Source organism: Sinocyclocheilus anshuiensis, unplaced genomic scaffold (assembly GCF_001515605.1).
Source record: "Sinocyclocheilus anshuiensis isolate Anshui unplaced genomic scaffold, SAMN03320099.WGS_v1.1 scaffold860, whole genome shotgun sequence".
In the NCBI taxonomy this organism is placed as follows: domain Eukaryota; kingdom Metazoa; phylum Chordata; class Actinopteri; order Cypriniformes; family Cyprinidae; genus Sinocyclocheilus; species Sinocyclocheilus anshuiensis.
In genome coordinates, this window is record NW_015548288.1 from 1,309,946 (window position 1) to 1,325,210 (window position 15,265).

The 15,265-nt window shown below is 40.1% G+C and overlaps 1 protein-coding gene across 2 annotated transcripts; it reads right to left on the minus strand.

Annotated features, from left to right (window-relative positions):
- Positions 1 to 2,031: 2,031 nt before the first annotated feature.
- Positions 2,032 to 12,299, minus strand: LOC107655934 (ectoderm-neural cortex protein 1-like). Of its 2 annotated transcripts, none has more exons than XM_016443565.1 (4): positions 11,867 to 12,299; positions 10,200 to 10,499; positions 8,277 to 9,800; positions 2,032 to 2,296 (listed from the first exon to the last, which is right to left on the minus strand). In XM_016443565.1, the coding sequence occupies exons 2-3, from the start codon at positions 10,491 to 10,493 to the stop codon at positions 8,319 to 8,321; spliced, it is 1,776 nt and encodes a 591-aa protein (XP_016299051.1). In that variant the 5' UTR covers positions 10,494 to 10,499; positions 11,867 to 12,299; the 3' UTR covers positions 2,032 to 2,296; positions 8,277 to 8,318. The 2 variants fall into 2 exon arrangements, with proteins under 2 accessions (XP_016299051.1, XP_016299050.1); XM_016443564.1 differs by lacking the exon at positions 11,867 to 12,299 and adding an exon at positions 10,777 to 10,893.
- Positions 12,300 to 15,265: the final 2,966 nt, after the last annotated feature.

The following is a 15,265-nucleotide window of genomic DNA, read 5'->3' on the forward strand; positions in this document are numbered from 1 at the left end:
TTTTTAAGAGTGCATCCAGCAAGGTGTCTGTGACATTCCTAATCCAATCATAATGTTAACAGCACCACTGCACTGTAAGGGACAGTCAATGTTACAATATGCTGGTGACAGTTCCAGCTGTTCTGAGAGCAGCTGTGGATGTCACATTCCTCAGATAGCTCTACAGGACCCTTACAACCCAAAGACACCCAAGGTCAGTCTGAGTTTCAGTACTGACAGAGTGATGGATGCAGAGCAGGTTTACAGAGGCTGAATACTGGCCCGAGTTTGACATGGGGTCACCGGGCACTGGTCGAAAGCACTAGCGAAACTACACTAATGTTCTAGTAAGTGAAACTCAATGCTTTTTAAATGGAGGTTTGAGGTCAAACTATAGTGTATAAGTTAACCAACAATTAATGCAGGTCAGAGCACCATCACAACCAGATGAACTGATCTTAAAGCTCATCAGAATTTTAATTTCAATTGCTTCATCTAAACGGACCCAACTCAACTGGTTGGGTTGTTTACAGGATAGTTCACCCAAAAATTACCATTCTGAGGGTGAGTACAAGATGACAATTTTCATTGTTGTGTGAACTGCCCCCCCCATTTTGAAGAATTTTCCTTGCCGTCCCAAAACTTGAAAAACCACTTCGCAACTCCCCCATCTGCTGACCTGCCCACCCTGGGTAATCTGAGCCTGTGACGTCATTCGGCCCATTCTTATCCTGTCAATGACCTTTGACCCCCAAGCCTCCCTGTTTTTGATCAGATGAGCAAGAGTCTCAAGAGTTCGCTGACCACTACAAATTCCACCTGCTCAGTCAAAATTACCTTATGTAAATGTGCAAAAGAGCAGCAGGAACACAGAGCATTTTAGGCCATGCGCGGTACAAAAACCTGTCAGCTTCTATACATCCAAACATGTACGCAAGCAGAAAAATTAACAATAAATAAAAAAGAAATATTGTTAATACACAATGGATCAAATAAAACAAACAGCTTAAAACAAATAATAAATTAAGACTATTAACAGACACTGAAATATGTGAAGCCAGACGACCAGTTTCTTGCACTTTTTTCTTGTCCTTTTTTTTATTTTACAGTTTTGTTGTTGTTGCCATAGAGACTGCATTCCCTCACAGTGTGACGAAACGACTCTCACCTCTTTTCTCTCTCCTTCTGTCGTTCACGTTTACCGTGACTGTATGTGCTTAGAATAGTACAGGCAAAAACGGCAACGCAGAAGTGTCTCGCACAATTGAAGTCTTGTGGAGGAGAAACGTGAAACTCTAGTCGGTCAGTCATCAGAAGCAGGAAACAGTGTTTGTTGGTGCTTTCTCAGAGGGCATGCTCATACTGTTTGCCGGTTGTATATTTTGGAGGGGATGGGAGTATGATCGGGTGTCGAGTGGGGTCAGATGGACTCTCGTTCAGACAAACATACTGGGACATGCCTATTCCGCACTCACTCAGTCGCAAACGCACAGCTGGCACATGTACCTTGGAACACACTGTGCCGGTGTCCATTTTCACACCAAGCTGCTAAGGTCTGTTCAACAGGAACAGTTCGGCATCCACCTGTCCTCCTCGTACAGACATGTGAAGGACAAATACTCAAAAAAAAAAGAAAAAGAAAAAAGGCTTGCTCATGTTTCCTTCCGTCCTTATAATTTTTAAACCAGCAAAATATGATGTTTATCAGTTCATTAAAAGTCTGCATCAACTTTTCTTCTTCGGAGCAAGGTCTATTTTTAACATCACCATGGGAGAAGAAAAGGTAGCTACATATCAGGACATGAGGTACTTTTCCTGGAGTATCTTAACATCTCCAATCATGCGTTGAGAGTCCTGTTGATCTCCCAATGAAGCAGCTTCCACTCATCCTTCATGCAGTATACAAATTAAGACAGGCATACGGGTCTGTTTTAGCTTGCATGGCATCAGCATTGTACAAAAAAATGGTCAGAGTACACAAATGTGGGGGACGAAGGTGATGAATATGCTGGTTACGATGGAAGCAGACTGGACTTTCAGGGTGCGTTGCAGTTCTTTTGGTTTTCACTGTGAAGTCCACCTTCTGATACTCCACAAAATGTAGGATATGACATCACAATGTACTTGAAGTAAAAAAAAACAAAAAAAACTGGTGAACTGGTGAAGCAGCGGAAAAAAAAGCTTTGAGGCTGGACTTCGTACACAATATTTAGCTCTTATGGGAGAAAGTCTCTTCATAAAATTACACAGGAAGGTTATAGCGTCTCTTCACAGTTGGAACCCAGTAGACAATAACGACAAATGGACACAAAGAACTCTGTGGAAATAAGAAAACAAAAACACATTAGGAATTTAAATTTCAACAGTTTGGTTTTTTTTTTAGATTTTTTTCTCTCATTATGCTACTTTTTAAAAGCTAGACTACAACTTCACATTTATGCCACACATTCACTCATGCATTTCAGGAAAAAACAACATCTCATAAATATAAATTCAGACACTGAACCAGACCATTTGTTCCTTATCTTTTCTTTTTCCTCTCAAGGAAAAACAAAAGGAGAGAACAGGTCAGACCCTCAACACCTGTTCAACAGCAGACACAAGCCAAAAGACATTACACACACACACACACACACACACACAGAGGCCTGCACTCTTTTAAACACTGCATTCAGCCAGATCATTGACGGTATTAATTCAATTAACAAAGAAGCATTTAGGAACCTAGAGCACAACTAAATGTAGTGCAACAAAGGCTTCCTCTTCTACCCATTGTTGCACCAAACATAATACAGTATGTTTTTCTTCTTTGCCTTTGTCTCTACTATCGTTTTACAGCCTTAAGCTACTGCAAAGGCCAATATCCATTCTGAAGTCACATATTCTCTCTCAGGGCCTCTAGCTTGAAATAAAGGAGAAAAATGAAGTGGAGGTGATCATTTGAAAGCAGATGTCCCCTAGAGTGACCAAATCAAGTCGTTAGCACACTTTCTCTCTCTTTTCCTTCACAACTCCCACTTTCTTCTTTTAAGTTCTGCATACAGTTCATATAAATGACAGTAAAGGGCAGAAGAGCACTGCAGTTACAGAAGAACCGCTTGCCAATTAAAACCCACTCAAACAGAAGCCCAAAGAGACTGGAAGGGGGGCAAAGCCAAATCCATCCCTCCATCGATCCCAGGGCCGGCTGCGTGTAGATTCTACAGAGCTGCTTTTGAAGACAAAATGTTCGGTGAACCATGGCACTTCATCTAAGCAGCATGAAGTGGACGGTGAATGAACACAGCTTAGACTAATGACCTCCCTCCACTCCCACACACCCGCCAAACACAAATCTGGTATAAACACACGCGCTTATGTGCAGCTCACACTCTTAGACACGTGCAGCAACCTACAAGCTTAGTTTTTACCATAGTGGAGGTTTTTCCATTGATTTCTATTGTTTTTATATTAAGCTAATAATATTTTCTGTCTCAAAGCTGTCCTTGTATTTTAAAGAAAACTTTTAACCTTATTTCCTTTGCCGTCCTAAAGAAAAACTGACAGCTATCATTTCGAACTAGCTATCATTTCATTAAAAAAAAAAATCCTGAAAAAAAGCATCACTATTTCCACAAAAATATTAAGCAGCACAACCATTTTCAACATTGATAATTGTAAGAAATGATTTTGGAGCATCAAATCAGCATATGTGACCCTGGACCACAAAACCAGTCATAAGGGTCCATTTAAAAAAAAAATTCTGAATAAATAAGCTTTCCATTGATGTATGGTTTGTTAGGATAGGACAATATTTGGCCGAGATACAACTATTTGAAAATCTGGGATCTGAGGGTGCCAAAAAATGAAAATACTGAGAAAATCGCCTTTAAAAGTTGTCCAAATTAAGTTCTTAGCAATGCATTACTAATCAAAAATTAAGTTTTGATATATTTACGGTAAGAAATTTACAAAATATCTTCATGGAACATGATCTTTACTTAATATCCCAATGATTTTTGGCATAAAAAAAATCGATAATTTTGACCCATACAATGTTTTTTTGGCAACTGCTAAGAATATACCCCAGCGACTTAAGACTGGTTGTGTGATCCAGGGTCACATATTAGAATGATTTGTGGTGGATCATGTGACTCTGAAGACTGGAATAATGGCTGCTGAAAATTTAGCTTTGCCATCACATGAATAAATTAATAATAAAAAAGTAATTTAATTATAATATTTCTTTATTACCGTTTTACTGCATTTTTGATCAAATAAATGCATCCTTCGTGCGCATACAAGATATATGTTGAAATATCTTACCAACCCCAAACTTTTTAAATGGTAGTGTACATATTTTGTATTCATTTCACGTAACGTTTTCCAAATTTTTTTTTTTTTAAGGTAAAGCTGTCAGACCTAACAAACTAGGAGATAAACACTTCTTCTATGTGATCATCTCAAAACAGTTAACTATCGGCTGATATTTTGATTACTTTTACTATTTTATTATTTTTCTAATATTTTGAGATTATGACCTTAATTTTTAAAGTCCGACTGAAAGAAACCCACATTAAGAACCCTCTATACAAAGTGCTAAAAACTAAGGCTATTTGTTGTTAACCATCTCTGAGAAAAAAATAAATAAAATAACTGTACATATAGATATGTAGTTTGTTATTCTATCCGTTCTGGTATAATGCAATTCTTCAGCGAAGAACATCCCTGAACCTTTGCAGAGTTCAACAGCACATTTGTACAAAAAAACGCTTTCACAGAGTGAGGGAAAAGATAAGAGATAAAGAGAGCAGTGTGTCCTGTACGTAGGAAAGGGAGGATTTCTGTAACCAGATGCATTCCCATGGGAGAAAGATAGCAGGAGCTTGAGTGTGAGAAAACACAGCCAGTTGGAGAGAAAGAAAGAGCAAGACTGAAAATCTTTGTTTACCCTCCCTTATCCAGTCCTCCCCCTCTCCCCTCATTCTCTCTCCTCCCACTCCTCTGGCCAGCAGTGAGGCTCCTCATTGTTAGTAGGGAGGAAGCTTGCTTAGAACACTTTATGGTCTTTTAAATGCATAGGAATGGCTCAGTGAACAAAGGAAGGACCACCACTTTGAAATGAACTGCCCTGTCAAGGTGGGCGGCATTTCTCTCTCACACACACACACACACACACACACACACACACACACTTTAAAAGCAAAGCTAAATGACCAGTGCCAAAGGGTCAGGAATGGAATGAGTGTGGAGGACTGCCTCAGTTTGTTTTTCAGTGAGGAGGAAGTTAAGTTGGTGCTCATTTTATTTGGTCTACTGTCCTGGATTTTGATTCACTCTATCAGTATTTCTGTGTTATTCTGTTCTCGCTACAGTCAGACTGATTACCAGCCATAAAGGGAGCCATTATGCATTTTATGAATGCATAAAATATTAATTTCATTCTACCTGGCAGAGATGAATCTTTCTATTGTAAGATGCTTTCACTAAAAGAATAAAGTGCTAAATATAAAAACCCTCCATTTCTTTCTCTTCTTTTTCTCAACAATGGATCTTTGAAAATATTCTCATCAAATAAGAATGAAAATATTGTCTATATGTTCTCTAATTTCCCAGTTATACTCACAGAATATAAATGCATCCAGACTGATTTTTGCTTTGCCCTGAAACTCCCATCGCAGTCTGAATCACAAGGATTTCAGCACACTGCAAAACACGGTGATTGACGATACAGAAACCGTTTATGGAAAACAACAGCTATGACTCATCTGAATTACCTCATCTCATTTACTTATGCATGTTTTACTCTAAAGTTAAGCAATATATACAAAATATTTCTGACTAGAAATCAAGTGAATCGGCAAAAGTGTGGGTTTTACACTGATCTCTGACCTTTTACTACAGCTACGATCTTTTGAATTCAATTTTGTTTTACCAGACACTGTGTTTTTTCAATATACATTTCAAACAAGCATGTCTATTTCACCATCTTCATTTCATCAATGATTAACCAGTCCCAGTAGATACATCTTACAGTTAAATCATATAAATGCTTTAGTCTGACTTAAATTGCATTAGTAATTTTTCGTCTACATATTTTTAAATCTACATAATGCAAGTGTAGGTCTGCTTCATCCAGCATGAACACGCGTTTCATGACAAATTCATGATATTTGCCAGTCAACTATTCAAATCTGGGCACCCAACTACATGGAGAATTATTATGCCTTCACATAGATTCCCATTAAAATTACTACACTTTCTGCACAAATTAACTGAACAACTGATGCACAATGATGCACATTTTCCATTTACTCATTCAAATATTTGATTATGTATTGTAGCATATATTTTCAGACAGACAAATACTGAAGGTGAACAATGAAAAAGCCTACTGCAAAGGTACTAAACTGTTGCCCAGACTCCATGCTAGCATGCTCCATGTTGTCAACACACTGCTCATCCAAATACAACACACCTCACCATTTCTTTCTCTGTCTTTTCTCTGAACCCTCCCTCCTCCCTTATTTGCCCTACCTCTCTTTCCTGCTTCCTCCACCCTCAGACAAATTTCCCCCTCAGGAACAATAAAAGTCTTCTATTCTGCTTCAATTACCCTCGGTGCAACGCCCCTCACTGCACACTCATAACTCATTCAGCCCTACCGCAAGCCGCCTCCTCACAACAGACACACACAAACATGCAGTTTTACTCCGGATCTAAATTTTACATGTGAAAATTTGCATGTGCCCACACACACATTGAAATTCAGGTGTAGCCTATGATCTTTCTCTGGTAGGGGGAGCTTGAATCTCCAGCTCAAAGACCAAGGCTTTGAATTCTCTCAAGCAAGAATTTATAATTTTTTTCTCCCTCACAGTCTGGAGACTGATCAGATACAGCAGAGTATCTGTATCAGCCGGACAAGACAGAGCGAGCACACACACACAGCATCGCTGGGCAGATCACTGCTGTGAGGTAGATACTGGAAAGCCTGATGCCCAGTCCTGCTGTGACCGAAGCCTGTTTTGCTGGAGACGGAGCAAGGCTCAGTGCTTAATAGTCACTATTTTTTTGGACCCTCAGGAAACGTGACATCTGTAGCAACCTATTATAAAACATACATTAATGCACCAGCTTTGAAAGTTATCGACTAAAGCGAAATGTTGAGATTAGTACACCTATATACACAACAGAAGAATCTCCTCACAGAAACAAAGGAGGAAAACAGCAAAAAGACCATCAGTCAAGGAATGAGAAAGAACACAAAAAGCACTAGGAAACTGAAAGATTGAAAAGAAATATATCTGATTTTGCATATGAGCCATGTTGACCTGGTTGATATTCATAGCATGCTGCCTTGCCGTTTTTTTCCTCTCTACTTCCTAAGACAATCTAATTGTTCTGTCAATACTCAATTTGCCACTGATTTTCATAAGGTTCTTTGTCAATGTATGCATGAGGCAGATCATGAGGGATAAATAAAATCTCTATATCCAAATACAGTGTACATATGAACACAAAGAGCCATGTAAAATTGTACACAGGAATTTTTCAATGTGTCAGTATACTTACAAAGAGGGTTCTGTGTATGGAAACCACAGCATTGGAATTTTTATAATTAGAGTTAAAAACATTCTGGGAAAAAAAAACAATTAGCAAATATTATCTGAAACTAAATATTATTATTATGGTTCATGACTTTAACTAACAAGGGCTGGGTAAATCTCATTCCTCTGAAATTCCCTCGCGTTCCAAAGACAAATTCTCTTAAAATGTATTCCAGTCTTTTGACCGTGCAAACATAAGCTCATACAGCACTTGTAGACAGAATGTAAACAACAGTGTGATTTTCTGGAGACTGATCCCAATACATAAAATGCTCAAATATACAGACAGGGTTATAGAAATTCTGGCTTATACCAATAAGCCAATAATTACATGTTAAGGCTGACAAATGATTACTGATAAACGGCACATTAAAATTCTATACTATTTTATCTAGATACATTTAAAATAAAACAATTTAGAATTGCCATTTCATTTTAAACGAATTTAGACATCACAACTTTATGATGTACAGTATGAAAATGGGATGTTCTGACTAGATTGACATTTGATAAAGATTACATTTAACAGTGTTATTAAATTATTACATTTAAAAGGTTAACTTTAAGATGAATACTGTAGATTAAAAAAAAAAACTCTAATATCATTAGATTACTGATTTGGTACTGCTATTTATTGCAACCCCATTCTATAAAAGAACAAAAACGTAACATGTCTGGTGATTATTTTTTTTAGACTGCATGACTTACCTCGTAGGACAGTAGAGTCACACAGGGGAGAACAGGCGTGCTTCAGGCTGGGAGGTGTTTCCAGGTGCTGACGAAGGCAGTGGGGATTAAGGAATATGGTACAGTAGTGATGCTGTTCCAGGCATCCAGTGTGGGGTCGTAACAGTCCAGGGTTTTGCAGCGCTGTGTACCAAAGTAGCCACCTACCACATAAAGTTTGTTTCCAGAGGCCACCGCTTGGCAGCTCATTCGTTTGGCCGTAACATCTCCAACTTTAGTCCATTGATAAGTCTCACTGCTGAATTTGTAGGCAGAACAAGCAGAGAATTCGGTGTCGCCTCCCATTACAAAGATCTGGTTGCCGAGAACAGCAGCTGCGGTGTAGCGCCACGGCTGTGGACAGGACGCTGGGACTGTCCAGCGATTTTCTGAGGGATCGTAGCACTGAACTTTGGGCAGCTTGTCATGGGCCACACTCGTCCCTCCGAAGGCGAACAACTTCAGCTTTACGCTGACGACAGCAGCATTGCTAACTCCTTCTCGCAGCGGTGCCACCATGCTCCACTTGTTAGCAACTGGGTCAAACTGCTCTACCTGCTTCAAGGACACAGATGGTGATGCAGGCAGGCATCCAGTGGCAGCTGTGTGACCTCCAACGACATAGAGGCAGTGGCGTAACTCAGCGGAACCATGACCGAAACGTGCTATCAGCATCGGAGCTGCTTTGGACCATTCCTCATGTAACGTATCATACACCCAAACGTCCTTAGACACACCGTTCTCTGAGCCACGGCCGCCCGTCACGTACACTTTGCAGCCAATGGCACAGGCGCTGAACTCCTTGCGTGGACTGGGGATGTCTGCCTTTGGAATGATCTCTTTGGCCTTCTGGTCCACCAGGTAGAGCTTGTCACACATAAACGTGGGGCCACCCAACAGAAAAAGGGCATGACTGGTCTTGCGTGGCCGGGCACAAGGACTATTGACGACGCCGTCGTTTTGCAAGATGCGCAGTTTGCAGCGGATGGCTTCATCCACCAGCTCTTTGCTTTTAGCCTGTGCGATGATGAGCTCCTCCGTAGAGACGTTCTCCATGAGGAAGATGGCAGGCAGGAGAGCCAGACGCACATTACGGAGCAGTTCAGGAAGGTGACAGTGCCTCCTCTCAAGGTCGTAGTTCACCCAGTTAAGTGCCGACTCGTAGACTAGACGCTCGTCTTCGGTTTCGAGCTCTTCGTGTGCCAACAGTTGGGCCAGCATGTCCTTGGGCAGCTGGAGAAACTCTTCAGTCTTGCAAATAGCAGGGAAGTTACTGAGGCACATGCTCCAGGACAGCTGGAACAGCTGGGTGCACTGGTGAGCGTCTGAGAGCAGCAGCATGCCCAGGCAGTTGGATGGGTGAAGGTTCTTCTCAAGGAACTCGGCACAGGCATCACGGATGTCCTGAAACTCGAGCATGTCACCGGCCTCAAGGAGAGACTCTGCGTTCTCCTCGTTTATTATCACTCTTGAGGAGTACGCATAGTCCAGAAGGAGCTCCAATATCTAGACAATGCAATAAAATGCAATGATTAAATGCAAAGTTAACCTAAATAAAGTGACATCTAATTTTTGCAGTCAAACTGCAATACAAGTTATTTGAAAACCATAAAACTGTTGATTTGCAAATGCCTGATGTTCAGCCCGAATCCTGATGTTCAACCTTATTCAACCTGATGTTCAACCCCAGAGCTACTCCAAGGTTTCAGTACTCTTCAATCAATAATGTGTTGTACAGAAAATTAGAGTAGCTTACAATAACAGATCTTTTGTATTCCACAGAAGAAAGTCATACAGGTTTGGACCCACATGAGGTGGGTGAAAAAAACGGAATTTAAATTTTTGGGTGAACTCTCCGTTTCACACCCTTTTACTTCTATACAAATTCAAGCACTTCATCAATACCTCTGGATGAATGGAGTCCCTGAAGTCCACTTCACTGTCCTGACTCTCTCTCAGCCCTCCGCTGAACATTGCTTCAAAGTAGCGGCTGCAGGCGGCCAGCACAGCCCTGTGGCACGGGAAAGAGCGGTTTCCTGCATGGAGCAGAACATCGGTGAAGAGTCTCTGCTGACGAAGAGCATTTAGGTGCATTAGCACGCTGTCGGCATATGAGGACTTGTGGAACAGGTAGATGTTCATAGAGCCCGTGCTGGCACGAGACTTGCGGTTCTCGTGGACACAGACCGACATTTTCATTGAATCCTGCAAAAAAAGAGAGAAAAACTGTTATGTAGACAAAAGACGCAATAATAAAAACAGATCACAAATAATCTTTTACAGGGAATGTGTGCTAACATTTTTAGACAATTAAAATTCACACTAAATTTGAAAGAAAACATGAAAGATTTTAATAGCACATGTGTGCCCTAAACTGGCATGTTGCTGAATAGCATCTGTTGTTTGCTGCAAGAGTTGACTGACATTGTTTTGAACAGTGATATGATCAGTATCAGCAAAACACACAAAGAGCATGCCAAACCTCCATATGAAGGCAGAGAAGATGTAATTCTGCAAACACAACATAAAAACCCACTGGAAGCCTCTCTGATGCCTAGCCGAATGGAATGTGAACAAATGCAAGAGAGTCTAATCACTACCAGGTGTTCAAAGGCGGATGGATAAGGAGGGGGAAACTGAAGGGGGGAAAAAAACTTTCAGAAGTAAACACCCCTGCCTGAAATTCACTGAGGAAAACCGAACAAAGAGTCGAGAACCAGGCACAGAGTCAACAGTAAGTGTGTCAATGTCACTGGCTGCCATCTGGTCGCCGATATGGTGCACATTCAAATCCAATCAGTCTGAATTTCCATGTAACCGATACACACCCCCTGCATGGTCCCTGCCGGCTGTCAACATCCCTCCGGGGAGAATTTAATTGTGTTTCCGCTAATGTTGTGCAGAGTCAAAATGTAGTTCTGAACCGGGCTAAATACATTAAGGACACAGAAGCAATGGTGATGTATCACACCTGATACAGTCCAATAATCCATTTAAATTGGCCACAGCTGTGAAGTACATGAGCCAGAAACCCTGTGCTGACATTGGCCATTAATTATTTTGCAACAGAGCATTGAAAAATAGCAATGTTCTGCAAATGACTGTATGCATAAATCATAAACAATCAGTTAATAGCTTACAATAAAAATAAACAAAGAGTGTAATGACAATTTGCAATCATATCTTATAACAAGTAGGCTCTATAAAAAAAGTGCTTTTCAAACACCATTTATTTCTACGCCAACAGATGTTCCAGAAATCTAATTTTGAATTATGACAGATCAACATTCTCATGACAATGTCATAGGCGCACTGACATAACTTGCACACATCACTCGTTTGATAAATATTTATATCATTAAAATTGTATTAAAAATTAAATGACAACAATTTTTATTTTTTGCTTTAAATGTGCATTATAATTCTTATTTTTAATGTCTACAAATATTTTTAAATTCGAATATAAACATAGCTTTAATGTGAAATATCCAATTAAATATGTCCTAGAAAACATGGGGTAACTAACGTGCATTTACATTTATTAAAACATAGACCGTATGGACCGGTATTACCTGTTCAGGAGCAATGAGGACTTCAGTTCCTTCTGCTTTGGCCCACACACATGCCACAACGCGACGCGTACAGAGTCACAATACCGGCGGCGCTGGACGCTGTGGCAACAGCGTCCGATGTCGCGTGGACAAACCACAAAATAAACAAATGAAGAGTAATTGAATCCACTTGCTTTTAACGTAAGCAACAAGCCTAGAAATACAGTTTACTCTATTTTTGCTGAGTTGCACAGAAAACTACACGAGTTCCTCGATCTATGTGACTACGGTGCACAAATACATTCGCTCGTATCGTCATACAGCAGCTCCGCCGCTGCGCGTGCAGGTCTCAGTAGCAATAGTGAACAGCTGACGGGTGTGAATAGCTTTTAGAGGAGGAGGAAAGAGAGTCGGAGCGCTGCTGCTGTTTAGGAGAATGTGGGAGGAGATAGACTGATGAACTGGCGTGAAAATAGATAAGGAGATTGTGGTGGGGCTCATTAATAGAGTAATAACAAGGGCCTTTTATTAGGCTGCCTGCATATCACCAAGGGATTTGTGTGTATGAAAGTGTTGAAAGTCTCTGTATACACTGTATACTTTGCATATGACTGACCTTTTAGGAAGCGCTGCTTTAAGAGTCATCCTACTCAACAGCAACTTCAGTGGCAATGCTGTGCATTCAAGTGAAAGTCATTTTAATAATTTAGTCTATAAACTGTACTTCGAGTCCAGCCTAAACTTCGTTCCTCATTAGTTGAGATGCACTACCATGCACACGTTGGTTAGAATGTTCAGAGCTAGTATTGAATTTGAATTCACGGAACAATGTCGCCCCCTGCTGTACAAAAGTTTTCTGCATCATTCCTGTAAATGACCTTGAAGTTGATTTAAATTTCTTCATTTTGAATAAAAATGTCACGATTTTTTGGGGGTCTTGTGCAGTAATGTGGTACACTAAAGTATGTTGCTATTGTGGCCCTGGTATGCTTCTTTTCTAAATCTGTGGAGCTATAAAATGTATGTGGACTATACCGTCTGTTGTCGGGCTCCGTGTGCATACAAAAATCTCAACAAATCTAACCCATTATTTCAATTAATGGCAAAATTAATGTTCTGAAATGTAAACTGATAGTCTAATGTCACTGTCTGTGAGATATGGTCCTTTGTATTAGCATGGAACACAAGTAAACGCAACCTAGCGGACGCCACACACACATACACACACACACACACACACACACACACACACACACTAGTGATGCGCGGATGAGCTAAAACGTCACCCGAATCCGCAGCTTCAAATAAATGATCCACCCGCCAACCGCCCGCACCTGTATTTTTGTCTGATTTAGATAACCGCACCCGACCCGCACCCGATCATCACATTAGGGTTCGTACGGTCATAAAAAACCACCCCCAGCGTAGAAAAAACTGCACACACACACCAGTCAGTAGCTCTGTAACTGGTCTGCGTTTCTCGAAAGCATTTCTGTCAGGACCACTATCGTCAAAGTTGATTGACAATTAGCATACAGTTTGGATTGGCGGTATGGTTCTGTTCTGGGCAAGAACTCCCTGCGCTTCCATGCAGCCTAGCATGGAGGAGAGCAGGGAGAGCAGCAATAACCCCCAGGGTAAACAGAACAGAACCAACATAAATGTATTGCAGATATTGTTAAAGTTCAATAATTTTATGTACACATTTTAGAATTAGTCTGATTCAAAGGAGAATCAGAAGGCTGAATCCCGACTGACAGAGGAGGAGTTGGGGATGGAGGAGGGTAATTAGCTATTGAGCAATGCGAAAACTGCTAATAATACTGAGGGACCTTATATATGAATGCTTAGATAGGTGTCGTATTCCCATAGGTAGATGGGGATCAGCTGAGAGTCAGCTGATGCAAGCTTGACTAACGTGACCTGCCAGGACTAATGCTACACTTGATATTTAACTGTAGAAATCATTGGCTCCAATGTTCTATACGCTCTACTTAGCCTTCTGATGCTTCTAACCCAGCTCTGGGTAGGCTTGATATAATTTACAGCGTTCAGTGCAGCTCTTCTCGTAATTCTTAAAAAGGGGCAGTTCACTTAAATATTAAAATCCAGTCCTTTCCTCACCCTGGTGTTGCTGTAATGTGCCCTTTCTTTCTTTGTCGAACAAGACCAAGCAAGACATTTTAATTTCTCCTTTTGTGGTCTAAAAAAGTATAGAATGACTGAATTTGAGTATGAGGTATGAGGCGTTTCTAATTTTATGGGTGTTTTCACCTGCAGGGCTTTAAATAGTAGCCTATACACTATTTGTGCTGATTTTGTGCTACTCATTTTCTTTCTATTGTAATTTCACATTAGAAAATAGTACATCGATTATATCTAGTTTTTCACAACAACAACAACAACAAATAATGCTTTGCAAAAAGTAGGGGGACTAAGTACACAGTAGGCTACTATTACAATTACAATTATAATTACATTATACAATATTACATAGTAGGGGAGAGCAGGGTGATTTGACCCCTTCTTATGATTATAAAGTATTATTTTACTGTAATGTAACTACATTATATTTCATTAATTTTACACCAAACATAATTTTGTTCTTTGTTTTGAACTCGATTTTGTTCAGTCAATTTTAAATAGGCCTTGTTTATGAAAATTGGCCATTGAAGGTTTTATGAAATTGTATTTCCCAGCAACATTTATAAGTCGGATGTTGAGTAGCCTACTTTTAGCACATTTCTGTAAGGTCAGTTGCAGTCTGTTTTTTTATTTTTCTTTTTAAATTTTTAAATTTTAATTTTTTGTTCTGAAATGTTTAAGTAATTTAAAAAAAAAACGCCTTCAGAGTTGTGAACTATATCTTTAAATAAAACTTTTAAGTCAGCCATCCATCCATTCTATTATCCAAACCTATATGTCCTTATTACGGTCGTGGGGAGTGGGATCCTAACCCAGCATCAGGTCACCTTGAGCCACAGGTGAGGAAACTCCCAGGATGAACGGCCAGTCCATCACAAGGAAAACACATAGATTTTAAGAAGTCATTTTTTTATTGAATTTTTCTTTCTTTGATATAGCATGAGGTGAAAATGTTCAGTTTTACTTCAGCATAATCAGTGGCACAGTTTAACTCCATGTGGCTCAACCTACCCTCTCCTTAGGCTCAATTTACCCCTCACTGGGGGCAAGCTGGGCCAAGAGAACTTTTTTTTTTTTGTTTGGAACGTCATATTTTGAAAGCAGTTTATTTTAGACCTAAAGCGATTATTCCCAAGGATGCACCACATCCTGAAATTTATGTAGGGCCTGTCATGTGCTCGCTTTAAACACGTTAAATAAAAACGGGCTCAACTCACCCCGCTCGCTCGCCCCTAGTATTCCAGAAATATGGCTTTTGCTATTTTAATGGTTTTA